The sequence below is a fragment of the Apteryx mantelli genome, chromosome 2 (genome assembly GCF_036417845.1).
Source record: "Apteryx mantelli isolate bAptMan1 chromosome 2, bAptMan1.hap1, whole genome shotgun sequence".
NCBI lineage: Eukaryota > Metazoa > Chordata > Aves > Apterygiformes > Apterygidae > Apteryx > Apteryx mantelli.
The window spans coordinates 19,374,780-19,401,914 of NC_089979.1; the positions used below are offsets into that span (position 1 = coordinate 19,374,780).

The window sequence follows — 27,135 nt, forward strand, 5'->3', positions numbered from 1 at the left end:
AGCATTGATGCATTCTTACTGGATTCAGACAGACTTCAGACATACCTGTTCTCAAAATGATAAAATTCCATGCTAAAAAATTACATCAGTAAAACGTGAATGAAGAAGAAGGAAAAAAAGGTAATAGAAATACAAGACAAATATAGAATCAATTGAAAAATTTATGGTGGCAAAATGATAAAGTTCTATTGAAGGCAGGCAACTGTAAGTTTGATATGCCATTACAATTCCTTGGTGATGTTACTGCTCTATAACCTCTTTTACCTGGACCGTGTCAACATGGAGAAGTATTCACATGGAAATAATTATCAAACAAATTAAAATCTAAATAGTTTCAATTAACTGTGTGCTTCTGTTTTCCAGACTGTGCTTCAGAGCCCTGAGGGCCTGACTAAAGGGGAGGATGAGCTAACTTTTCTCTGTTGGTCTTTCATTGATGTCAGTAGAACTATTCAATTTACTGTCACACAGAATTTGGTCTAGTGAACACACAGAGATATACCAATTTACTCCAGCTGTTATCTGACCCATTATTTCAATGCCAATACACAAACAGAATCTATTTATTATAGGCATGTCTACAGAATAAGCAAACTGAATTAGCTGCTAGACTATATATATGGCTACCATCTAAAGAAATCATACACCCACAGCTAATGTAATTTACATCAATCTTAAATTGTCACATTAACCATCTAGTTCTTGGCCCTGTTTACCAAAACCCTGTAAGGAACAGATTAATTTCATGATATTGAAAATGCTGAAATTTTGAGTTAATGATATGCATGTAAAAAGAGGTTTGGAACCTTAGCAGCACTGATTATCTTCTTTTTCAGAGTGAAAAAAGAAATCATCAACAATACAGTTCTGGCTGAATCCTGAATGTTACCAATTGTTTTCAATTCTCAATCAGATTAGGAAAAATTGGGAGTATGCAGGTAACAGTCTACAAAACAAAGCCATCCCATTCTCCTGAGAATAAAACCTACAGTTAAAGCAAAAACAGGAGGTTGTCACTCAGGGGAGCAACCTATAGCAAGAATGCTCAAACTGGCATAAAGGCAGATTTCAAACATGGGGCCTCAAAAGGAGCATTGATATAATGCAGCAGATCCCTCATCCTGGCTCATGCTAAGTTCCAGCCTGGGCAGAAACTCTGCCTTGTGCAGAGAGGTGTTCCTGGTTAGTACATCTTGTCTCATTCAGCATCAGCATTTCCGAGTTCATACTGCTTCTTTCTAGTGGAATATTTAACCTTTCACTTATTGATAGGTTCTTCTCTCACTTCGCTGCTCAATCATTTATAGTATTAGCAGACAATTTAATAAAACACTTGCACTCTGACAGTCACTTCTGACATTTCCTCTCAGCTGTTAAAATTGACAGTTGAGACTTTGCTTAGCTCAGTTGCTGCCCCAGCTGCCTGGCTTCACAGTAACCACTCAGCATCTGAAATATAATCTTAGCTCTGTCATAAGGCTTATTAGTTTTTTAGAAAACTGACTGAATTGGGAAGAGGCAGATCATGCAATGCACTGAGTTTGAGACTGTAGAAAGGAGAGCCACACTGGGTTTCCTTAAATTTAAGATGGGGCTGCCATCTAGTGGACTTCTTGGGTAAGAGTGCACATGAACTGTCAGAAAATGGGAAAAAAGTCCACTGGAGCAGGCATGCGTTTCTAAGCAACTAGTGAAGAATAGCTCTACTTTATCTGAAAGTGCCAGTTTTTAGAGCATTTTTTCTAATGAGGACCATTAAGAATTATACACTTGATAAATATGGGATCGAGAAAAGGGCTTTGGAGTAAGAATGCTTAATTTCTGTCAACTTTTAAGTTCTAATACATTATCAAGCACAGGAGAAGCAGAAGCTGAATGAGCAATTAGATACTATTGTGTGACTCAGCTACTATGAAAAATGAATTGACTCAAGTTTATTCTTGCAGTTATTTATAGACTGAGCTGATGTTGCATTCCAGCCACGAGAATTTCAGATTTATCAGTCTGAGAGACTTATGTTGCCATATTATTGAATAGCACTTACATTTCAAAAGGGCCCAGAGAACCATGTCTTTTATAGTTATCAGTAATATAGGCAAAGCCAGAAAACAGGTGTCATGGATCAGAACAGTGATTCTCTTTAACTAAAGAGGAAAAGGAGAAGAGAGCATTATTGATGAAGGATGGAGTGCATTTTTTTGTTTAACGAAACCAACCTGCTATGAATTACTGAATGAATATTTAAAAGGCAAATCTGAGACACTGAACTACTCACTTTCTAGCAATAAAGTAGTGAGAAAAATACCACCACCAACTTTATGTAGTCTTTAAATTCTTCACGCTGTCTAGCTACTTGGGAAATTAAATGGGATTTGCTCAGTGGCACATCACATCCTGTTTTCCAGACTTCCCCCCTCCCCAGCATTTCTATTTAACACATATGTTTATTGAAGTTTTTGGAAAACCTAAATAAGCACTCATCAGACTGACTGGTTAATAAAAACTGTACAAAATTATGGTTTATTGAAAATTGAAAAAAAATGAAATAGATGTTATCATATTACAACATACTCATGAAGCAACAGGAGAAAGGAGCCTTAAAATCACGAGTCCACAAAAGATTTTTTTTATTAAAATAACACCAAATTTAAGAAACTGATGCAGTGCAATGGAATTTCAACTCATCATAAAAAAAAAATAAAAATCAATCCTTCAGTATGGAAAGTGCATTCCAATCCTGACATGATTGACATAATACAGAAACACCGTATCCAAGACAATGTCAAAGTTAAAGACTGGCATGCTGGGCAAGGAAGGTTCTTATTCTTTGTAAGAGTTCTTTCTTTACACTGTCCGGAACCAAGGCTGAAACAAATAAGAAAATAAGTAAAAAAGAAAAAAATAGGATAGCCAAAGTCAACTTTTTGCAACAGCTACTTATATTCAAATTTGTTCTTGCAATTCTGTTAATACCTGAGGTAACCAAAGTTACTTTTTTTTATTTTTTTAAATATAACACATATCTATTTTTTCTTATTTAAAAGAGGCTAAAATTGAAGTCTATTGGGTTCTATTGTTGTGAATAAAGGCAGGTTTTTACCTGGCCATAATCAAGAAATTTGAGCATTTAGGGGAAAGGCTTATTCTAATTTCTGGTGATTTGTTTCCTTTTGTTTGATTATCTTGGGTTCCTTTTTCTTCACAAATTTAAAAGCAAAAATCTCTCAGCCACGACCTCAGAATAAGAATCTTCAGCAAGTTATTTTGAAGGTCTATTTTTATTTAAAAGTTAATGAAGTTTCTCCCACTAGCAGCAAAGCTTCTTAGACACTCCAAGTAGAACTGTATATATAAAGAATTCCGTGTGTGTGTGTGTGTGTGTGTGTGTGCATGCACATGTTCTGTCCTTTGCTTTTCCCACTACCCTTTATGCTAGTACCCTGTCAGTTCAGGTTTTTGTCTAAGAAACAGTTGGAATTAAAAAAAAAAAAAAAAATCTCTGCTACATACCTAAGGCAATGTCACTTCAGTGACAGAAATTTTCCTGGGACTATTAAGTTAATTATAAATATGAAGATAGGCTCATATGACTACATAAAGTAACCTCCAAAAGTATTTTATACACAAGGCTCAGTACAAAAAGAATGGCTGTTACATAGTACAAATTTAAACATTTTGTTTTCAGTTAATATCAAGCTATTAACACTTTTCCTTCACATGCAACATAAGCTAGTTCACAGTACTGCTTTGAAACTAACCTTGAAATATAGGTAGGTATATTTGTTAATGCATGATCACAGTCACTTTTCCATTTAATTTTCTTACCTCTGCCTTTGGGAGTGATTTCTGCCACCAAATCATCAACAGTAACATGCTCTAATCCTTTTTCTTTAATCACATCTAAAGAAGGCCAAGACAGACATTTGAAGACTTTCAGTCCATTCATTATAAGACAAAACCTGTGCCAATGATTAAGATACCAAGCCTGCATGCATATAGGTCAGAGAAGACTAGTGTGCAATCTAAAATTACGTTGTTAACTCAGTATCTACTTTATATTACAATGGATTTAGTCTCTAATTCATACTATAGGTTTAAGAATGTGAACCTACCCCTACTGATGCATCTCAACCAGCTCATATTTTAGAAATCTAATGTTACAAAGTATAAGCTTATCTGAATATTACCAAACTTGTGTATTACTGGAAGTGTTGTAGTAGTTTGTGAGTTGGTCTGCTCACTTCACCAAACAAATAGTTCCAATTGCATCTGTCCTCCTCAACATTGTGTATACAAGACCTCAATTTAACATCCAACAAAGGACAGCACAAAAGAGTTGTAAATACTTATCTTCCTAATTGGTTTAAACAACATCTCTATCCATATTTCAGCAAAGAAAAAGCAAATCTGAGACAGGTAAAAACCTACTGCAAAAATATAAAAGCTATGATAAATGCTGTGTGATTAATACATTCTAGTATTTGTTCAAAGAAATTCTCTACTTATAAAACTTGAAGACTACTGAAAATGCAGAAGTCAATGCTGAAAAGAGTCTTGAGTTCAGCAGCATAGTTCTAGAATGTGTTTTTTAAACATGAATGTTTTAACTATATGTCACTAGGTAAAAGGTCTGAAGAATCTTAGCCCCTAAGACACCAAAGTCTGCTTTACCAACTGACACCACATGTATTGTTTGAACACTGTTTTTTCCTGGTTCAACTTCCTGTAAAAGCTCATCATGTACTGCTTAATTATTGGTCCTAATCCACAATTGCAAGAGGATCTAGGTGGAAATACCAAAAAAAATAACTGCCCCTTCTATTGGAGGTTATTATGCCCTTAACAGGAACGACTAATCTGATATTTTCTTTCTCAGCAGTTGCAATTCAAAGTGTCAGTATAGAACCAGCAATTTCAAATAACTTTTGCATAACTGATTATAAACTGTAGTAGTTAAGGCCAGATAAACATTTATTTAATTATCCATACTATTATGATACATAATCCCTAGCAGAAGCATCAGGCAGACAACTGCAAGAATTAATCATTTAGCCTTCTTTGCAAATCCTCCTATGATAGTGATTTAATACTCTTAGGTCTACAAAATGAAAAATGTACTAATTGAATATTGAGTTATCAGAATAAAGGCAAAAGTTCAAGGGATTTGTTGTGTGCTTTAAGGAAAGTGCTGTTGATAAAATAACAGTTTCATGCAATTTACAGATCTGTCTATTGCAGTAATGATAAACGGCTAATTCAACATGAAAGACTTCAGGTTGTTTTCTCTCATCTAGGCAGATTATCTTATTTTCATGAAATGTATTCGAAAGGAGGAATACAAAGGCACTTTTCTTTCTCACTCCCATATGCAAATGACACAGTTCTGTGCTTGTAAGTTGTTTACCACAGTCTGTTTTCTCTCAATTTCATTTTTCTTGTTGTTATTCTCCTGTGATTAGGAAGTCCCCAAAACAAAAAGCTGTATCACCATTAATACCGAGGGAACCAATACCAATACTTTTCTCAGAAGCCTAATGAGTTTCAGATCAGAGAAGAAATTTGACAATTTCAAGGCCAACAGAAGACAGCAAGATGCTTTCTTACATCTTAGATCAATTGTCACGGACACTTTCTTCTTGCCTAAGTCTTGTTAAGATTGACTGCTAGGCAGTGAAGCTTTCATCTGTGACATTTGGCTAGAACCTTAGTTGATTACAAAGGACATTAGTTAGTTGGCTACCATTACCTTTGCAATGTGCCTTCAACTGATCCTTCCAGCCACATTCAATTAACTTGGCTCTCAGCAACTCTTTAAGGCTGTTAAGACAAAAAGTTGAATTCTTGCTAGCAGAAGCAAACATTCCTAACTTAAATATGCATCAGTAGGAAAATTAAGTCTACAATTACTGCTCATAGGTGACTGACAAGAGCAGCAGCAGCAATGGCTGAACAGCACGTGAATCCTATCCTGAATGGATTCTACCAATTTCAGTTAATTTTACCATGTTGGACCATAAAAAGGTCTTGGTTCAGGAGCTGATTCACAGTACTTCTTCAGGCAGCTTTGCTGCTACAGCCACAGAAAAAAGGTAGAAACGTGAGGATATAATCACTTCAGCTCCCTGAGTCAAGTCTGCTGCCAAATGTTTCCAGGCTTTCAAAGTTGGAATATTTCACTTGCGATCAGGTTTTCAAAATAAATAAAGCTTGCTCCACCAAAGCAGAGTCCTGTACTATGTATGTCTTTAACCGTAGGTCTGCCTGCCCAATTACACTTTATCTCATGTTGGGTGAAGAACAGGGGAATATATATCCTGGAGTAACATACTAAGAATAAGAGAAATTTCAATGTATATAACACAATTTAGAATTTAGAATTAAATAAGAATTTGGAGTTAAATTCAGTTAGGCTCTACTTCCAGACGTCATTCACACTTGATAACATTTAAAGCATCTTACAGGGATAGCGTAGGACATGTACTTACCGTTCCCGCTCTCCTGTTTCTATTAGCTTTTGGTTAATGGTTGCTCTCATCTGGGCATCTTTATTCATTTTGCAAGTCTAGGTTTTCACAGATCTGTACAAAGCAGGAGCAAGTTTCAACAATATTAGTAAAGCCCGGGCTTTACTCCCCGAAGCCAAGCGCCCCTCGGCCGGGGCAGGGCCGAAGCGACACCCGGGGCGGCGGAAACTCCCCCCGGGCTGCCGGCGACACCGCCCCCCCCGGCAGGCCCAGGCCCCCCCAACCCGGCCGCAGCCCTCCAGCGCGGCCGCCACCGCCGCAGCAGAGGCGGCGGCTCCCCGTCGGGCGGCGGGACTCACCCCCACCGCTGCCGCCCCTCCACCGCCAGCGGAAGACGGCGCCACCCCCGCACGCACAACGCGCCACCTTCCAGCTCCCCGGCGGCGCCGGGAAATGGAGGCCGAGGCCCGGCCCCCGGCAGCCAGCTCTCCAACTACAACTCCCAGCATGCCGCGCGCCCCAGCTGGCGCCTGAGGCTGGGTGTGACCCGCTCCGCCCGCATGCCCCGCTCCGCCGAGTTCGCGACCGCGTTTGGGCCTGAACTACAACTCCCAGCACGCCCCGCGGCGCCAGGCTGGCGGTCCGGCGTCCGGAACTACCCTCCCCATGGTGCCCCGCGGCTGCTCCCCGCGCTACGGCAGGGCGCGCGGCGGTGAGGGAGCCGCCGCCTCTCCGCCAGGTTCCCGGGAGCCGTGGCCTGTGCGCGCCTTCGTGGCGCCGCCGCCGCCGCCGCGCCGGGGATGGAGGCCGCCGCGCACTGCTCCCTGAAGGCGAAGCGCCTCCTCCTGGACCCCAAGTTCGAGGGCTACAAGTTGTCCCTGGAGCCGCTGGCCTGCTACCAGCTGGGGCTCGACGCGGGTGAGGGGCGGCGCGGGGCAGGCCGAGGGGCCTGGTGGGGCGCCCGACCCGGCCCGGCGCGGCGTGGCGCGGCGCGGCGGAGGCAGAGGCGGGCCCCGCTGGGGGCAGGCCCGCGCGCCTCGGCCTGTCGGCGGCCTGGGGCGCCGAGGTCTCTGACGCTTATCAGATCGCTGTCTTCCAGTTGTCTGTCCCACTGAGTGTGTGTTTAGTTTCTGAATGGGTCAGGAAACCTGCGTGATGAATCTGTAATTGGCTTGTGTGGGGGTGGTAAGGCCCAATGACCAGGTTAGCTCCTTTGAAGAGATGGCCTTTGAAACAGGCTTGAAGTGAGTAGGTATGAGTTAGAGAAATACATATGAAATTAATCTATCTTATAAACTTTAGTGGATTAGCCATTTTTCTTCTTTACTTTTGGTTCAGAGATGACACTTCTGGAGACTCATTCCATGCTCTGCTTTTCCTGCTAGCCATTACTAGCATTCCAGGTACTGGTCCCTCACCAGGTCAAGTCACCAGGTTCTCAGCTCATTGAGAACAACATTAACGCAAAGTAGTATTTAGATACATGTGGTTACAGTCTTAGTCATTCTCTCTGAAACCTCTCAGCATTCTAGCTCTGTTGTCTTGTTGAATTTAGGTGCATTGTAAGGTGGATGATTTTTTTTCTTTGTAAAGCTGTGACTGTAGTATGGCACAACTTCGGTGGGCTGACCTTTGCCTGACCTATATATTTACTGAGTGATACACCTGTTTTCTTAATTATCTTTTAGGTATTTTTAATGTTAGAATTGAGTACATTATGTTAATAATGAAACAGAGAAGTATGTTTGCTATGTTGAACTGTCAGCAGTAAGATGGAAGTTGGATGTCAACTGTAATTGAATGGGGAGTGAATGAGTGTATTTGTTAGGTGATATTGTATATGTGCCAATCATAGGGCTGCAGCATTTAGCAAGAGTGACATTTTTTGACGGTGTAGTTTGGCATTTTTACTGTAAGACAGGTGAAGATTTTTGGACTGTGTTGCCTTTTAAAATTTAATTCAAAAATATGTGAGTGTATGTGTGTTAGGGGCATACTACAGCTGTGGCAAAGATGGCAACAATTAGCATAGCATAGATGTAGTTTCTTAGTTTTGCCTCTTAGTTTTGAGACATGAGTTTTGCTAAATTAATATTTAAGATATTTTGGGCTATCTTGCTAAAATATGTGTTTCTTTTTTAAAAAACAGTTAAAATGTTTTCTGCAGGATTTAAGTTGCCTTCTTTTAACTATCATGTAGTTTTGTCCATAATTTGATGCTCTGCCTGTGTAAAGGTCAAATGAGCTATGTGGTTTTTGGATAGTGTGCTGCATACCTATTCTAACCAGATAAGAATAGCACATTTTTATTAAAATACTTGAATGATGGAGTTGCTAATGGACAGATGGATCTAGACAGTTTTTGACAGGTATTTTATGTAATAGTTACAGTAACTTATGTGAGAGAAGATCAGTATGTGTGCTTCTCTTCCTTTCCCTCTCCACTCCCTGCAACATCCTGACTCATTTTCAGTCCAACTTGCTTGCTTATCCTACTATATCATTAATATCAAATCATTTATTCTGCTCTGCATGTGTGTGTATCTAGATATCAGTGCACTGGATAGTCTAACCCCACTTCTTTTTTATTAGTAACCCAAACTATGAACCAAACCTGTATCTAGTTCCTCTAGGTGTTCTATCCATCCTTATTTCAGCCTGTCCTTAGGCCATACAACTGACTCACTGTCGCTCTTGGTTTTCTTCTGCTTACTTCCAGGCAGTTTCCTCACAGTGCAGAGGTGGCCTGTACCAGAACTTTGCATTTCCTGGTGTCAGTGATTTACATTTGAGTTAGATTTAAGGCATTCTGCTATATCTTGGCTTATATTATGGTCAGAAATATGGGTTGAACCATAGAGACCATGGCCTGCAGGCGATGGCTTTTTCAAATCACTGTGTAGGAGAAGGAAATTAATACTGTATGAGAAGGACAGGGACTTCTAGTTTCCAGCACATCTGTGACCAGATTTAAAGCTTCAGAAACATGCTCAAGAATTTAGTATTTGGGGATTATTAACACTTCTCTGAGCATTGAACTTGACTTTATTTCCTTATAGTGGTAGTGAATAAAATGTAGTAGCTGAAGAGAAAGTCAAAGGATAAGCGACACCATCAGCACAACTAATCTATGATTTTATTCACACATATGCAGAAAAATGTAGTAGTAGAATCTGGAAGTTTAACGTTAAACAGTTGTTGAATTTTGTGATTGCCCCCCCGCCCCCCAGAAACTGCTTTGGAGACATTTGTCTGAAATGACATGGCATTTGGGAGTTCTGCCTGTGTGGCATCCCAAATTTCAAGGCAGTAAGATGAACATGTAGTTTTTACAACATTCAGAATACTTGACAATAAATACAGAGGGTACTTGCTCTTACTTGGAATTGAGTTACTTCTGCTATAGTACATACACAGTGTTATTACGAACTTGTGTCTTAAGCATTAAAATAAAGCATTAATCTTCTGGATGTCAATATTTTCATTTGTAAATAAGATGACTTAGAGCCACAAAATACTTTTTATATATTATTTTTTAGCCATTTTTAAGTTTCACTGCTAGTTATAAAATCAAATGAGGAAAAAATGATGTGGAATAGAAACTTCTAGTATTTGAGCAGATGAACAGCAGTATTTGATATTGTTGGACAACTTGTATTGATTGTCATATTCTTGTGACCACAGTGACCTTCATTTCTCACCATCATATAAAACTTAGTGTTCAGCTCTGCCTTTAACTGTTTAAACTGTGATTGCCATAAATTTGATGTGGTCAGAAGCAGAAAGAAACTGAAAGCCTCTTTTTTTGGATCTGCAGTAGAAGCGGGACATTTCTAGTGGATTTCTTAGATACGTGGCAGTGATGGAGAAGAATGGTGAATCCTTGTATTATATGGTCACTTTTAGCTCCTCTGATTAGCATGTTCTTCTTTAATTTCTTCCTTACTTGCTACCCATTCTGCCCTAGACCATCTAAACTTTTAGTCTTCTGTCTTTTTCTTATCTCTCATACTGGTAACTTTTTTTTTTTTTAATTAATAATGATTCTGCACTATTATACCTTTAATTCTGAACTCTTCCTCCTAGATTTTGTTCACTTCTCTCCTTATTTTTCTTAGTTTATTTCCCTAACTGTTATTCACATGCTTCCTTTGCATTTGAATTTTGAGGAGATTCCTTTCTCAAAGATCTCTGAGCCTGTGGAGGGAGGAGAGGCAGCCTTACTTGCTGTCATCTCTTCTGCCCTGACCCGATCTCTGCACAGCCCAAAGCTGCCATTGTAAGGCAGATCCTTTTCTCCAACAAGGAGTATACTGAAGATAGATGATATTTCTAAAGGAATTTATTGTGAAAACCCTGATCTAAGCTTCCACTGATCAGATGTAATGTGATTTCTTTTTTCTCCAGATGTTTAGAATTTATTCAGATGTGGGATTTTCACACCCCTTCCCTCTTCACCTTGTCTATTTGGCAGAACCATTGCCTATATACCCTAATGCATGCTATAGCTTTTAGAACTAATAACATCTGAAAAGTGTACCAAATGTTCACTCAAACGTGATTTGCAACAGGCATGCAGGGAATATGTTCCTTTGATCATAAAAGTTTATTTTTGTTTGCTTTTCTTGAAAAATGGTGTTAATAAATGATAGCCATACTTTCAGTCTGTTCTGCTTAGAACATAAGATGTTTTTAATTCCTCTAGAAATTCAGTACTTCAGTGAAAAGTGTTGCCCATTAGTAATGCCAAAGCAAAAAACACTGATCTGTTTCAAACTTTTATAAAAATTTCCTTTTACAGTAGCCTTCTTAAAATAATGGTTGTGAAACGCTAGGCAAATGTAAGCCATGGCTTTTTCATTTTGGACGTTTGCAGCCATAGGTTGTAAATCTATATTTAGATCTCAGGCACATGTATATCTGTTCTTATGTTGTACTTTTGTTTCTTGATAAATTAAAAAAAAAATGTAGGGGTGACTTTTGCCTTGTAGTTCTTGTCAGTGAAAATGGTTCTTGCAGCTGGCACTAGCTTGTGAATCAAGGTCTTAACTGTACTGATACTCTGTCTCACAAATGACTTCCAGGATTTCGGATGTTGCTCAATTTGTGTTTAGTTTAGTGTGTGTGTGATAGATCCTGTTTACATTTCACATCTGGGTAGGTAATTTGATCCAGCAAACATACTTCATTCCATGGTATTTGCTAGCTGATGCTTGTTTTCAGTAAACTGTGTATATGTTTGGATAAAAACAAAAATAAACTGTTTATTAACATTTTTACTGTAGTAGAATAAATAAGCTTCATATTTTTACTCAACAGTAACAAGAAGATGCTGCCACTGTAAGCAGTAAAAACATCTTTCTTTATTATAAGAAAAATAGCTTATGCCAGATCGAAAGAATCTCTGCATGCTGACCACTGACACTACTAAATAAATTAATGTAATCTCTTCCGGTAGTAGATAAGTGCATACGAAATATTAAATTGCTTCTTCCACTGGGTGGCACTGCAAGACAAAATATAACATACAGGCATATAACACTTGATGTCCCCAAATAACATGTTGATATAATTATTTTACATATTTTCCAGTATTTTTAAGCCATTTTGCTGAATTCAATACCTTAAAAAACTATGGCTTCCACTACCCACACACCTTTTTTTTTCTTTTTGCAGTTTTGTTTTACAATATTTGATGACAGATGAGAGATTCCAGTATTTGTTTATGGAATAAGTCCCTTGTTAATGATGTTTATTCAGAAGAGGGTTTTTTTCTTTTTGCACTACAGAGTAATAATTAGGAAAAAAAAGTCCAGTTAGGTTAGGGATATCTTACTGCTTCTGTTGATAGTCATGTGTTTCTTTGTATTTAATGATTTTTGGATTTAAGTAAAGTTTGAGTGAGTGGAAGTTTTGGTTTCAGTATCTTGGAAATGTTTTGAGTTAAATTACTTTTTCACAGATATGGTTCTAGCAAAGTGGCATAATATTTTTTTATATATATATGTGTGTGTGTGTGTGTGTACATACACATATATATATCAGACCTTATTAGAGTTGCTGGGAAATAACATTTAAAGCTGAGAGTTAAATTATACATTCTCATATTTGTTGTCTTTCTTGGTGTGACAGAATATGAATCGATTTGCTTGGGTTTGGATAATACAGGTTTGTTTATCAGAAACTTGAAAGAGAGCATTTCATTTTTCTGAATAGCTGTTACAAATTGCTACTTTTTATTTGAACCCAATGAATTTGAGATAGAAAATTAATCTGTGTGCCAGATCCAGTCACTGCTTTTTTTAGAAAAAACAAAAAGGATAAGTGTGTGTGTGTTTATATATGACTGGATAAGGTGATGATCTGGTTTAAATATTTCTTCCTTTCCTTTTATATTTCCTTTTATTTCTTTCCCTTCCTTTTATATTAACTTATATTTTTCCAGATTTGCTTTTTTAAATTCTTAGTTTATTCTCTCTTCTTTTCCTTCCTTCTTAACATTGCAGTCTGTAGACAGAACAGGATGAAATTACTCCTATTGTAGAATCTCCTATAAACTCTCTGAGTACATTGTATGTGATAGCAGATGACATTTGTGCACAGATTTCACTTGATCATAGAATGGGTTTCAGTTAATCAAGGATGGAATAGTTTCTCCAACAATTTCTTCTCAGCATAATCTACAGGATGCATTCTAATATAAGATGCCTGCAATCGATTGATAACAATTTTTAAAACATCACATGAGAGTACAGTAGACATTTGCTTGATTCCTGGTTAAAACCACCTACAAATTGTATAGTTTCTTGACTTCTCTTTATGAAGAACTGCATAAGGCGTTTTCAGGGATTTGGATTTTCTCTGCCTGACCCTTTGTTATTCAGGGCTTGTCAGGACTACAAGCTGAAAAAGGCAAGACAAAATTTATTCATGTTCTTCCAGCTTTTGCAAGGTTTATCACCCTATAATCAGCTAATCAATAGTATATTGTTCCCAGAATTTTCTTGAAGAGTTATACATTTTGCTTTAGGAAGCCTCTAGTTTGGGTTATTTTTGATATTTGTATGTATTTTAGTTAAACATCTGCCAGCAGCAACATGGCTGAGGGGGTGGGAGAGGAAAGTGTAAAATAAAACAATTTTAGCCTTTTTGTGCTGAAAATGCTTTACATGCTTCAGCATGTGAATTCTGATTTAGAAAGATCAGTTAATGTAGCTGTACAGGAAATAGATTAAATGTGTTTGGTTTCACTGAAAAGAATCATCCTGGATTATATTTGTGTTTTTTCTTTAATTGTTTACAGTATATTCACATGGTCTCTGGTCTTGTCATGTTGGGAAGACTATCTCTTCAATATTTGTATTCTCTTCATTGTCCAAACAGCTTTAGAACACATTTAATTTTTATTTCTTCTGCAATGTAACTTACTGTGAAATATTCTAGTTAAGTTAAAGTAAATATTGGAATGGGAACATCTTTCCCATTATGATAGGTATATTTTCTTCTTATACCTCCCTTTTGATATTGTAACTTTTTTTTGAAGGGCCATGGCTTGGGAAACAGTGACTTATTAATTGCAGAGAAACTGAAATCTCTTATGTGGTGAATATGAATAATGATTTGAGCTGAGTGGAATTAATGCTGTTGGTTTGCAAATATCAACAGTGATTAGGAGGCTAATTGCTTCTACAAAACCTTTGTAAAACAGCAGTATAATATGACCGGATTTTTTATTAACTAGGCAGTATTATCTTGCTTAGTTTCCTGTAGCCACTCTTATGTTAATAGCCAGTATGTCTAATGGGGTCAGTTTTGAGCCAGCTGGTGACTATCCAAGTGCTGGTATTGTGATAGCCATCCAGTGGCACAGATTGCATTGCAAAATGAATTATAGTTTGTAGTCATCAGTGTTCTACTGAGAGTAGAATAAACTACCAATTCTTAAGCAGGTTTTAGGGAGATTCTGAAGAGGAGTGCAAGAAATCTAAGACAAGGACTGCTGGATAGAGTTGTGGATGACCACTATTACAGGAATAGATGGAGCAGAGGGAAATGCTGGAAATAGCTTTGCTCTGTTCCTGAGCAAAAAAAGAGTAGAAAGAAATTTGTTGAGACTACAGCTGCTAGATCTCTATGGATGAGGAAGAGGAGGAAAGAGCTTCAGCTAATAGTTCCCTTCAGGGAAGTTATCTTTCAAAACCACCTTTTAAAGGAAAACATAGTCTTACAAAGATAACATTAGCTGTGATTACTGCCAACTGAGGAGAAGTTTTCTAGTTGGAAAAAGCTCAAGTGGATGATTTTATATAGCACTCTTCCCTTACTGAAGAAGGTACCATTATGAGTGAACAGCCCTTCTTTACAGCATCTCACAGTTAGAGAAAGCATAGGCCAAATTTTTTGAGGGTATCTTGGGTGTTTCTCAAGGTTTCTTCAACCTCAGCGGGAGTGCTGAGGACATATTTCTTCAGTAATGACCCTGTACTAGTTCTGCTTTGTACTGTTTTAATCTTTTGCCTTGCAAGTGTTGATTGCTTGTTTCAGAATTGAAGGCTGAAATCCATATAGTTAGAGGGGATATTTCTTTCCAAGTTTTCCAAGTTTATACTGACATTTTTAACTGTTTGTATCTAGTGTATTTTTATTCAAATAAACCAGGCTTATGGGCTAAGGATGGAAGAATTACTTTTAAATATATTTCCTAGCTGTTAAAATAGTCTCTCTCTCTCTCTCTCTCTTTTTTTTTCCCCCAGCTGTTGCAGAAGTCAAACTTCGTGATGATCAATATACCCTCGACCACATGCGTGCTTTTGGCATGTATAATTATCTTCACCTGGATTCCTGGTACCAGGATAATGTCTACTACATTGACCAATTTGGAAGGGTTATGAATGTGTCAGTGACTCTGGTAAGGATAGTCGTCTTAAAAAAAAAAAAAAAAAAAATACTGAAATTAAAAAGGTAGGGGTAGATAAGGTAGAAAAAATGACAGAGAGGATCCAGATGCAGAAACGGAGGAAGCTATTGCCAGAAAGATAGGGAAACCAACAAAAATGCAGTTCATCAGGAAGGATGAAGGGATTTAAGTTAGGATTTCTCACATTTTTTCATTAATAGTATTGCATCAAATCTTACTTCATTCTGGGGATGATGGGCATATGGTGACAAACTGAAGAAAATAATAGACACTTCCAGTTGCCAGATGTTTCTCCCCTACATTATTTGGTGTGTGTCTGTGTGCTAATTTGAAAATCTAGTCACTGTAGGTATAAGGGGAGAAAGAAGCCGAGGACATTAGAATTATTCATGAATGCATATGTAGACTAGCAGCTGAATTTGGGCATCGCTCACTGAAGCCAAAAAGATGCTACTGGCCCTGGACCAACTTGAAATAGAGCGTAAGTAAACTAGACCAAGTAGAAAAACATGACATTTCTCTGGTTTTATTTTGATGTTTTTAAATAATCACATTTTCCATTTCTTTTGAGGCGTTTTCATGCGTAGGTGCACTAGTTTCCACTACAAAGCTATTCTGTATCCTGTAAGGAAAAGGATATAGCTGTCTGGACACCATGCTTCTGATGCATCCTGTTGCAGGGCTTGGTCATTAAAGAATAGTAGACTGTGTTATTCATGGTGTTTTTGCAGCTATCATAATGCCTTTGTAGCTTTGAATGTATAATTTGGAGTAAGATTGTATCTCTGGCAATTACAATTTGTGTCCTGTTGAATATTAAAGATGTGCTTACACTTTCTCACCAGAAGCTAGGATTTCTATGTTTTCATGGCGACTTTGATTGACTCAATCATTCTGACTCATCAAGCATAGCTTTTTAAATGTTAATCTTTCCAGAAGGGAAAAAAATACCCATAATTGTATCCAGTTGTTAGCTAATCTAAACAGTGATTCTTCATTCATAACCAGTTATTTGATTAACGTTTTATGGTGAGAGGTAATAAAATGTAGATACTCCATTCTCATAATAAGATTTGCTCTGGCAGTAAATGATTCAGGGCTGCCATTTGGTTTTACATAAAACAAATAATTTCATATGACAAGTCAGTTGAATTCTGCTATGGAATTAATATAATTCTAGAAAATACAACATCACTCTTTTATTTTCTTCTAGTACGCAGCTGGTTTTGTGTGGCAGCCTCTTCCAGGTACTATAATCTGACTTTTGGAATTATGTTGGTTGCCTGAGAGAGTTAAGTAGTTAAATGAGTTGGGAGGAGAAGACAGTCTTTCCCCTTTATTTTCAAATAGTGAGAGTGGTTGTATATCTAAAGATTAAGTAGACAGTTTCCCTGCTTACAGTCTCTTCATGCTGTTCTCTCCAGACTCCACAGAACACTTTGCTTCACTGCAGTCCACAGAGTACTGGCCTAAAATTATTTTGTTGTTTTCATTGACTCTGATTTTCAGGGCAAGAAAGAAAAGTATATATAGAGTGTTGCCAGCAGGTTGAGGGAGGTGATCCTCCCCCTCTACTCAGCCCTGCTGAGGCCACATCTGGAGTGCTGCGTCCAGTTCTGGGCTCCCCAGTACAAGAGAGACATGGCACTACTGGAGCAAGTCCAGTGAAGGGCTACAAAGATGATTAGGGGACTGGAGCATCTCTCTTATGAGGAAAGGCTGAGAGAGCTGGGCCTGTTTAGCCTGGAGAAGAGAAGGCTGAGAGGGGATCTTATCAACGTGTACAAGTATCTGAAGGGAGGGTGTCAAGAGGATGGGACCAGACTCTTCTCAGTGGTGCCCAGCGACAGGATGTGAGGCTGCGGGCACAAACTGAAACACAGACAGTTCCATCTGAATATGAGAAAAAAACTTCTTCCCTGTGAGGGTGACAGAGCACTGGAACAGGTTGCCCAGAGAGGTTGTGGAGTCTCCTTCTCTGGAGATATTCAAAACCCACCTGGGTGCGATCCTGTGCAATGTGCTCTAGATGACCCTGCTTGAGCAGAGGGGTTGGACTAGATGATCTCCAGAGGTCCTTTCCAACCTCAGCCATTCTGTGATTCTGTGATTCTGTCATGCTACCAGGAATTTGACTGTAATCCTGTGGAACAAAGGAAAACACAGGGAAATGCATGATTTTTGGGAGTGTGCAGCTCCTTCTGGGGCAAGATTCTGGACAGAATATGAATAGGTCAGGGTTAAGCTGAGAGAAATCTGAAACGGTAGTTCTAGAACATCTGGGATTCTAGGTTTCCAGAGTATGGTAAGCTAAGGGCTGGAGCCACGGAATAGTTCCTTTGCTTTTCATAAAATGTACAGGCAGTTGATGCTCCCTCTTGCACCAGTACCCACAGGGGGCCAACTGGATGGAGAGCATCTTTGCAGAGAAAGACCTGGGCGTCCTGGTGGACAAGAAGCCCAACATGAGCCTGCAATGTGCCCTTGTGGCAAAGATGGCCAAGGGCATCCTGGGCTGCATTAGACAGAGTATTACCAGCAGGTCGATGGGGGTGATCCTTCCCCTCTACTCAGCACTGCTGAGAGCACACCTGGCGTGCTGTGTCCAGTGCTGGGCTCCCCAGTACAAGCAAGACATGGACCTACTGGAGGGAGTTTGGCAAAGGGCCACAAGTATGGTAAAAGGACTGGAGCATCTCTCATATGAGGAGAGGCTGAGAGATGGGGACTGTTGAGCCTGGAGAAGAGAAGGCTCAGAGGGGGATCTTATCAATGTGTATAAACACCTGATGGGAGGGTATGAAGAGAACGGAGCTAAACTCCTCTCAGTGGTGCTCAGTGAGCACGAGAGGCAGTGGGCACAACCTGAAACGCAGGAAATTCCATCTGAACACAAGAAAACACTTCTTCCTTTTGGGGGTGACTGAGCACTTTGATCAGGTTGCCCAGAGAGGCTGTGGAGTCTTCATCTGTTTTTATTGTTAGAACTACTCAAAACCCAACTAGACATGGTCCTGGGCAACCTGCTGTAGATGCCCCTGCTTGGGCAGGGGGGTTGGACTAGATGATCTCCAGAGGTGCCTTCCAACCCCAGCTTTGATGATCTTGTAATTTTCCTTTATTAGGAAGAACTGAAGTCTGTACTGAAGTCTGTAAATTTCATTCTTAAATGATAAAATAGGAAGGCTTTTACAAAAGGCAGAAGTTTGCATTTTCATGTGTAGGACATTGAAATAATGTTCTTGCATGTAACAGTTTACATGTTGCCTGTTACAGTTGGTCCCTTGAAAATTTTCAAGAAAATGGCACTTTGTTAATATCCCGTCACAGGTTTTTATTCTACCAGATAAATGAATTGTCACCATCTTGTGTCCTAATATTCAGTGCTGTTTTGCAAAGGGGACGTTTGCATATGTATAAGAAGGAATGCGTATTCAGAAACATCAACAAGATCTCTCATTACAAATGTGCCTGGCTGTATATTAGTCAAATGCATATTATAAAAATTGTTTTCAGTCAAGTGTAGCTTGTAAGTTAGCAACTACCACCATTAAAATGAATGTCAGTATTCTCTCAAAAAGAAGATGAAACAGGTTACATGCTTATATCTTATATCCAAAATAAAACAACATACAGATTTTTTTAAAAGCATGTAACTATTTCTAGTACGAGCCAAATCACTTTGCATCTCGGTGTGGTGTGTTTGTTTTTGTTTTAAATCCTCCCCTTCTGTAAGTGTTACATTAGTGGACTAGTTGAAGGGGTATAGTGATGTAACTGAATGTACAGAGTAGCCCTGAATGCTTCTGAAAATTAAAAGTCTAATTTGCATCTCTTCCATTGCAGGTTTCATAGTTGCCCTCATGCCTTTTCATAGCACACGGTCATCTCTGATACGAATTCGAGTAGGCCCAAAAGGCAAGCAGGCTGTTTGTCATCTGGTCTTTTTTGCTGTTGTTTGTTAAAATGGTACTTACCCAAATCCAATTTATCTTGCTCACCTTTGAACATGTTCTAAATGCACATCTGATTTTAACATCTGAAGATGAAGAGTGTGAAATCCCATCAAAAAGTGTTCTCAGCAAATACTTGCAAGTGCATATGCATTCTTTCCCTATTGCATACACACACTGCACACATGCAAAGATCTACTTTAAGGATGGTGCTTTATATTTATATTTTTCAGTGTCTTTTTGTAGATCAAAATGAGTGTGTTTCTATTCTGACTAGATGTAGATATGTATATACATGATTTTTTTTTCCCTATTATATGATACCCTAATGCTTGATAGAAGATAGAGGGACATGGGGTGTTTTGAACATATTGTAACAGTTTGTAGCTGAATTTCAGGGCCTGTGATGAGACACTGTTTTTCACTCTTGCTGTAATAAAAGGGTGTATTTTGCATGGCACATAGGTAAATACTTGTTTTCCTCCCCAGGTTTTCAATACAAAAATGTGCTACTGTTTGTTCCTTTGTGTTTTTTACATAAATGTAAATGTCTTCAGATCTGTCCCTATAATGTTTTTCTTTCGAATTCTGTTTTTCCCATTTTTAAAGATTTATCTCTATTTAAATCTTTTTCATTTTTTGGTGAATTTTAGTAATAAATGAAACTTTTCCTTGTTGTTAAGCAGAGTTTTCTGATTTGTGAAGATGCTAAGATAATTCTAGATCAACTGCCTGGAAATGAGCTTAGAAGAGTAAAACTGAAATTTAATTGGATGTATGACCATCAGTTATATTTTGAAGAAATTTGCTATACTAGTATCTTTCTGTTTAAAGTTTTCTGAAAACAATGGTATGATCAAAGAGACCAGGAAAAAAAAATGTTTTGAAGGATACAGAGTTTACCAGCATCTCATAAGTGATTTAGTATTCTGTGGCAAAAAATCTGGAACTGTTTTTACCTTTCAGATGCAGAAATGACTAAATCTTAGTACTAATAAAGGCTTCCTGTGTTAATATACTTGTTTATGTTTGGAATTACTTGAAGTTGAAAGGTGATCTTTCGGTGAAATCTGGCAATTTGGTAAAGGTGATAGTTCTAGGATTGTCCATAACAGACTGCATACAGTGCAGTCATATTGTACAAATATGCTCAACTGGCCAAAGAAACTGGTGAATTGCTGTTAAGATCTGTTACTCTTAACTTGTCTGTAATACTTACTGACACTGATAGTTGATTATATTTAATAAGGCTTAATACGTGACTCCTTGCTTATAGGATGCTGCTCTGCAAAAACCAAGAGAAGTTTTCAGGCTACCTACAGACTTGGCAGCTTATGATAATCGCCTTTGTGCTTCAATATATTTCTCATCTTCCACTTGGGTGACCCTTTCTGATGGAACAGGACGACTGTATTTAATTAAATCAGGCAAACGTGGAAACAGTGCATCTGAAAAGTGGGAGGTAAGTCTTGCAATAATATTTTTAAGAGCTGTACATCTCAATTTTTACTCTTGCATTTTTTGAGAGTTGCAGATATGTAATACTATGAAAAACTAAGCTTTAAATCATAATTCTGTACCATTGATTGTGTCCAAACATGAATCATCCAGTGGATTAATAACTTCTTTATGTGCAGAATATCTGTAAAATTCAAATGGTTGAAAGGGAACAGCCTTTTGACTGAAGAAGAATCTGTCTTAATAAAAGCGAGCCTGTTTCTAAATAGGTGGCCAAGCGTTCTCCAGCAGAACTTTTTTTTAAGAACCATTTCCCTTTTACCTGTTCTTACGAATCTGTCTAGGGTTTTCCCCCTCACCACCACTTATTGTTCATTAATTCAACTCTCCAGTAGAATAAAAAAAATTACCTGAAATTACCTTCAACCAAACTAAAAGCTGCTTTTATTCTCAAGTTAGATGATTTCTAGATTGAGTGGTGTTTGTCTGTGCTGGTGTAAGAGTGCTTGAAATATTCAACATTTAATTTACCCCATTTTTAAAATGCATCCAAAGGAACTGGAATAAATCATAAGCAAAATTGTTGATTAGAAAGCTTCAATAAGTAGCCCTAGGGGTTACCTAAGCCCATACTAAGCAAGTATAATATAAGCAACAGTATTTCCAGGATTTATCTCTGATAAAAGTGTTCATACTATGCACTTAGCTTTCAAAAATTACTGGTGCTTAATATCTTCACTTAAAACTATTGGTTGTAAATAAAGTGAGTGTTTTTATGACTCTCATGATGAAATAATTTCCTCAATTCCTGTAAAGAGTCTGCATAAGGAGCAATTTTTGTCCTTTCTGTATCTATACCAAAGTGGTCTTATTAATACTGATAATGGTATTGGTTATCCTTCTTGGACACAATAAATGTAATTAAGTTATAGTCGTTTCCACCTAAACTATTATGAATTTCTTGATCTGTGGTCGGTGCCTCTGTATTTGTGAAGGAGTCTGGTGTAGGACTCCTGTATTTGGTATGCAATTTTTTCCCAAGTTTCCTAAGCGTCAAGGAGTTTTTAGTATTGGCAGGAACTCAAATTTCTGTCCTGATACGGAAGACTTCAGCATGATTGAGTAGCTCTTTCCTTGCATCTTTCGAAAGTTCAGTTATTAGGGAACCAGTCCTGTTCTTTATTTGGATTTGGTGCTTGGTAATAAATACCAACTGGTTTTTGTTCTGTTCTGTGTGAGAATACTGACTGATCCATAAGTACATCAGAGTTGTCAGTATAACAGAAACATGAAGTTTCCATATTGAAAGTCTGTCACCACTCTAAATTTGCCTTGATTACGCAGTGGTTTACGGTGATGTTAAGATCTTCACCCCACAAATTTCAAGGCTCAGTAACACCGGCTAGATTGAGCTCACACTTATTCAGGCCCTGCAGCTTGAATTCCTTTTCACTCATTCTTTGGTGTTCAAATATTAATGGTCTAGTGAATGAAGAATGGTTTTATTTCTTCTTATCCTCTGATGTTCGGATTTGTTTTTTAGCATCTTGAGGTTTTTGCTGAATGAGCACTTTTTGAGAAAAGCCAAAATGCATAGTTTCTAGAATTAAAACTTCCAGCTGTAGTTACCTAGTGCTAAATATCTCAAGTTATAAGACTTGCAGTCCTTCTCTATGACACGATTCCATGTTTACAGTGGTGCTTAATAGCCTTTTAGTATAACAGTATTATTTACCAAATCTTCATATCTAGTCCTATCCAAATTTGAATGGACTTTTCCAAACCCTCTACATAAAAATTCAAAGTGTTCTAACCTAGCACCTCCTAAACCTGAATATCATACTCTTTCATTTAATTGTAGGGTTTGTTTGTTATTCTCTTTCATCAGACTTTTTAGAAAAGAAAAATTGAATCCCTTTTAAAGGTATTGGCCAAATCAGGAAATGTGGTTCCTCACCTTGTGTCAAGGTCTACAGAGACTCTCAGGATTGTGGGATGCCTAGGGAGGTAGGGAGGGCATCTGTGCAACATGTGCGTTTTCATCTTGAGTGCAAAACTACTTTCCTCAGTTAATGTGCTGTCTTTGCAGATCCTGGTCTGTTCATCAGTTGTTGTACCTCTACATACTGTAGTACTAAACAGTCATAATGCTGATATTTTTGTGGTTCTTTGTTCTTTGTGTAATGGGCCCTTTTGATGATTTTATAATACAGAGAGTAATAGCATTTCAGAACAGTATCTTGATAGCCAAGGAAGGAGGAACCAGAAATGGATGACACTCATTGATGCATATTGGCAGAGGGGTTTGCAGAAAGCAAACTTTCAATGCTTTGGCATTCAGTCAAGACTTTCACTGCTTTCTGAGGAATGGAAAATAGGAAAACCTTCCCATTTTGACTGGCTGACTTTTTACAACTTTCTGTCTTCTAGATTGTGTTTAATGAAGAACTAGGCAGTCCATTTACTATAACACACAGTGTTTCATTTGTAAAATCTGATATACATTCAGTAGCTGTGCTGTTGCTTAGAGTAGAAAAAGATGAACTGGACACAAAAGGAAGTGGATTTCATATATCCTTGGAATGGGTTACAATTGCAGAGACAAGCGAAGAGGGTAAGTGTTTTACTGGTGGGTAATGTGAACAAACTTTTATCATGCTTTCATTCTTAGTCTTAAGAGTTGTTCATTTCTCAGTTTCTGTCCCCCAAAACCGTAACTCATTTTTTTACGTAGGTAATTTTTTCTTCTATTCTGAGATAAATCTGTGAGTTGTAGATCTACATTATGACAAATATTTGGAAGCCAGGGAGAAATAAATTTATACATGTGTGTGCTTAAGGTAATTAGAAAACAAGATAAGAACTTTATTTTGTGGTATTATGAAATGAAGTTCCTGTGTAAATTCATCTAGTAAAAACAAGATTATACAAAACTAGTTCTAATAAATGTTTGTTATACTTCTTAAAATGTTGTACAGTTGGATATGTGGTTTTTTTAATCTTCTGACTAACAGTGGCCTGGAACTGGAATTAACGTGTGACAAATATAAGAACTGTAACATAGAAAGTGAATAATAGATGTTCTAGATTTTCCTACGATAAAATAGCGTGAAGACATCCCATTAATTTTAAATCAACACATTAAAAATGTTAATTAGTATATTAAGACTTATTAATTAATGTGTTATCCTAATAAGGTCTGGCAAAGGGTAATTTAGCTGTTCAATATGACCATTCACGTTTACATTAAATATAGTAGTTTTCGTAAGGAATATAAGAGCCTATGTTTCAGAATATGATTTAAAGATTTGTGGATTAAAGTAATTTACCTTTTTGGGGAAGACTGTGATGTGGTCCCTTTCATTATCTTCCAAAAAATCTGCTTTGATTACTGATAGAAACAAGATCTATAACTACTTATTAAAGTAGTATTAAAGTAGTTGATTCCATATTGGGATGTTACTATCAAAATGTTCGTTGACCTCCTACATGTACCATATGGATAGGAGATTGAGGAGTGGCTTTATTCTCATAATCTGCTTTAGAAACCTGGGGCAGTGGAAATACTTGTAAAAGAGCAAGAAATCCACGTGGGGTTGCCTTAGACTTTTGTGGCCAGCTCAACAGGAGAAACCTCTGAATGTTACTAGTTATATCTTGTAAGAAAAATTAAATTGGCGATACTGACAGTCTAGAATTTAAGACTAAAGCTTAGAGAGAGCACTGACACAAATTCAAATATTATATTTTGCAAGTAGTATTTTTTTTTTTCCCCACCACCATAGTCTGGTCTTGTCTAATGGCTTTGCTAATAAATTCCCATTTTTTTTTCCAAGTAATGTTGTAGTTACAAGGACAGTAATTTCCTTTAGTGAAGAGATTAAACATATATTTGAAAGACTGTAAGTAATTCCTAGTGTTAATTTATTTTATCATCTGTGAGAATTTTAACAAATTTTTAGTTATTTGCTAAAAATTCGTTGTTTGTATAATCTGTTGTTATTCACAAGTTGATTCATTGCTGAGAACTTTGAGTACAGTTAGATTTTAATGAAAAAAAAGAACTTGTCACCTTACCTGTGTTTTAAGTCATTAATGCTTGTGTATTTGGGAGCACAGTGGGGAATGGCATGAACCTTGAGGCCAGTGGTTTACAGCCAGGATCCCCCTTTTGAAGGCCAATGTTTTACAAAAGCTGAAGAAGATGAACATTTTCCATTGTGGTGTCAACACAAGCCATTTCAGTGTTTCTCAAGTTTTTACTGCAACTCAAAAAACATTTGGAAGAATTTTTTTGTAGAGGGGCAGCAAACAACTTTGTGAATTGCTGGACTAGCTGTGAGTGAAGAAGACATCATAAGAAAAAAAGATAATGCTGCTTAGATTAATTTTAGGATCTGTGTATATGACAAACTGTGGCTGAAAAACAGAAAAGAAATTTCTTTTTGAACTGCATTACTGTGGTTTAACCCGCAGGGTTTTTTTTAGTATTTTTAAGTGTAATGAGTTTCTTGTATAATCATTTTTCTCCTATAGAAAAATATTACTCTTCAGAGATATTTTTGGTCTTTTCATTTTATAGGTGATCATAGATATGAGATCTTCAAAGGAGAATTTTGCAAGGAAAATCAGTCCCTCATTATGTAGCAATTGAACCAAGTGGAGATGGTTTAATGATTCTCTCCTACAAACCATTCAAATTTATGCAAGATGAAGAAGACAAGTTAGAAGAAAATGATGATGAAAAAGTAACAAATAAAAAGAAAGGTAAAACTTAGCTGGCGGATTATGACAGGCTACTCTCTGTTTTGACTAAATAAATAGCTCATCAGTTTAGCCTCTGTTCAGAAACTTTAGCAGTGAATGTTTGTCTTAACATCTACTTTCCAGAAATTTTTTTTAAAAAATGCAGGTTGGTGTCTTTAATGTCTTTGTTTTCTTCCTTGGAATCTGTATTGTGTATAAACCTATATGAGAAGGTTTTTTTGGATAGGAGACACAAACATACATGTTGCCTTAGGATAAAGGATATTTTGCAAACAGAACTGTAATAAGGATCTGCCAGAAGGTGAGCTGCTAAGAAAGATAGTCCTGCTACCTAAATTTAGGCATCTATTTCAAGTACTCAAATTAAGAGACTAGTCTCCCTAGTTGAGTGAGGGAAGTGTGAGGCAATATAGAGTCCCCCAGAGAGCTGTTCATCAGAAAGCTCTCTGTGTCAATTACTACTGCTTTTTGAAATGAAATTTAAAAAAGTAGTTTATTTTAGGAGTGGAAATCTTGTAAAGGATTATCTCTACTCTAGCAGAAAAGTAATTCAGAAAGATTAATAAACTTCAACAAAAGGCATCTGTAGTTTTCCTTGATGGGATCAAAACAAAATGAAGTGAATAAAAACCTATTAAAAAGTTAAGTTTTATCCAAAATGACCCTGAGTTCTGTAATATGTGCATTTATCTAGTTGCATTCTGTTATTATTTCAGATATGGCTTTTCTTTCTGAATATATGAGATTAGTTAATAAACCAGTCAACTGAATGATACTAGCACAATCCTTGTCAATGGTGCAAAACTCTCATAGGAAAGCAGTGCAAAACAATCACAATTTTGGAGGGAATGTACTAATATATTCTGTATTGTGATATTGTACATGTAATTTTGAAGGCTGTCGCACCTCTTAAGTTGATAGTTTTGGGGGATGTACGTATGTAGCATCTGTGATTGATCCATTATAAACAGGAAACTCATGGTAACAAGCAACCTTGTAACAGTCTGTCAAGAGTCAAACTTTGATCAACTAATTCTCATATTGTGTTTTGACAATATGAGCTTCCAAAGCATTTCAAAGACAGGTTCCATCCATGATGCTTTACTTCTTCTCTAAATAGAGGTTAAGATGCAAAAGATTGCTCTTCAGAAAATGAATGCATCTGCAGTAATGTTTTCTGTGACCAGCAGTGCACGTCCCAATCATGCTGTCAGAGCATTCTTTTTTTTATTTACCTATAAACACTTTCCCTATGGGGACAGGACTCATACTCCTTTCCTAAAGGATGAAAGATGTCTTCACGGCCTGCATCCTGTCCCCATAGGGAATGTGTTTAAGATCCAAAACGGAGGCAGCTTTGCTCTGCAAGGGCCAGGTTCTCTGCTTTAGAGAAGAGATAGCCTTTCCTGCTGCACACTTAACTGTTTTTTCAGAAAGCAGAGTACAAATAATTTGCCTTGGATAGTTCTGCTTTAGGATCTGATGAATCTATCAGCATAACTTTCAGTACTGTTTTCAGTGAAGCCTTTATGTGACTTTGCACACAGGGAAACAGACACTGCGCCCTTTAGAGCTA

General features: G+C 37.5%; 2 protein-coding genes across 2 annotated transcripts in view; one reads left to right on the forward strand and one right to left on the reverse strand.

Annotated features, from left to right (window-relative positions):
- Positions 1-2,493: 2,493 nt before the first annotated feature.
- Positions 2,494-6,925, reverse strand: ENY2 (ENY2 transcription and export complex 2 subunit). Its single transcript, XM_067290239.1, has 5 exons — positions 6,824-6,925; positions 6,486-6,578; positions 5,747-5,817; positions 3,826-3,900; positions 2,494-2,865 (listed from the first exon to the last, which is right to left on the reverse strand). Exons 2-5 carry the CDS (start codon positions 6,551-6,553, stop codon positions 2,789-2,791), a joined length of 291 nt encoding a protein of 96 aa, XP_067146340.1. The 5' UTR covers positions 6,554-6,578; positions 6,824-6,925; the 3' UTR covers positions 2,494-2,788.
- A 211-nt stretch (positions 6,926-7,136) lies between these two features.
- NUDCD1 (NudC domain containing 1) overlaps positions 7,137-27,135 on the forward strand; it is a 47,458-nt gene continuing 27,459 nt past the window's right edge. Inside the window, 6 exon segments of the mRNA XM_067290237.1 lie at positions 7,137-7,382; positions 15,218-15,372; positions 20,611-20,796; positions 23,223-23,406; positions 25,375-25,392; positions 25,395-25,559. Coding sequence (XP_067146338.1) covers positions 7,265-7,382; positions 15,218-15,372; positions 20,611-20,796; positions 23,223-23,406; positions 25,375-25,392; positions 25,395-25,559 — 826 coding nt within the window. The 5' untranslated portion in view covers positions 7,137-7,264.

Excerpts from the sequence above, each read along its gene's own strand:
- ENY2 (XM_067290239.1), bottom strand. The coding sequence starts at position 6,553 with ATGAATAAAGATGCCCAGATGAGAGCAACCATTAACCAAAAGCTAATA. Across the intron at positions 5,818-6,485 it reads GAAACAGGAGAGCGGGAACG|CCTTAAAGAGTTGCTGAGAG; the intron begins GTAAGTACATGT and ends TTGTCTTAACAG. Across the intron at positions 2,866-3,825 it reads AATCACTCCCAAAGGCAGAG|CCTTGGTTCCGGACAGTGTA; the intron begins GTAAGAAAATTA and ends TATTTGTTTCAG.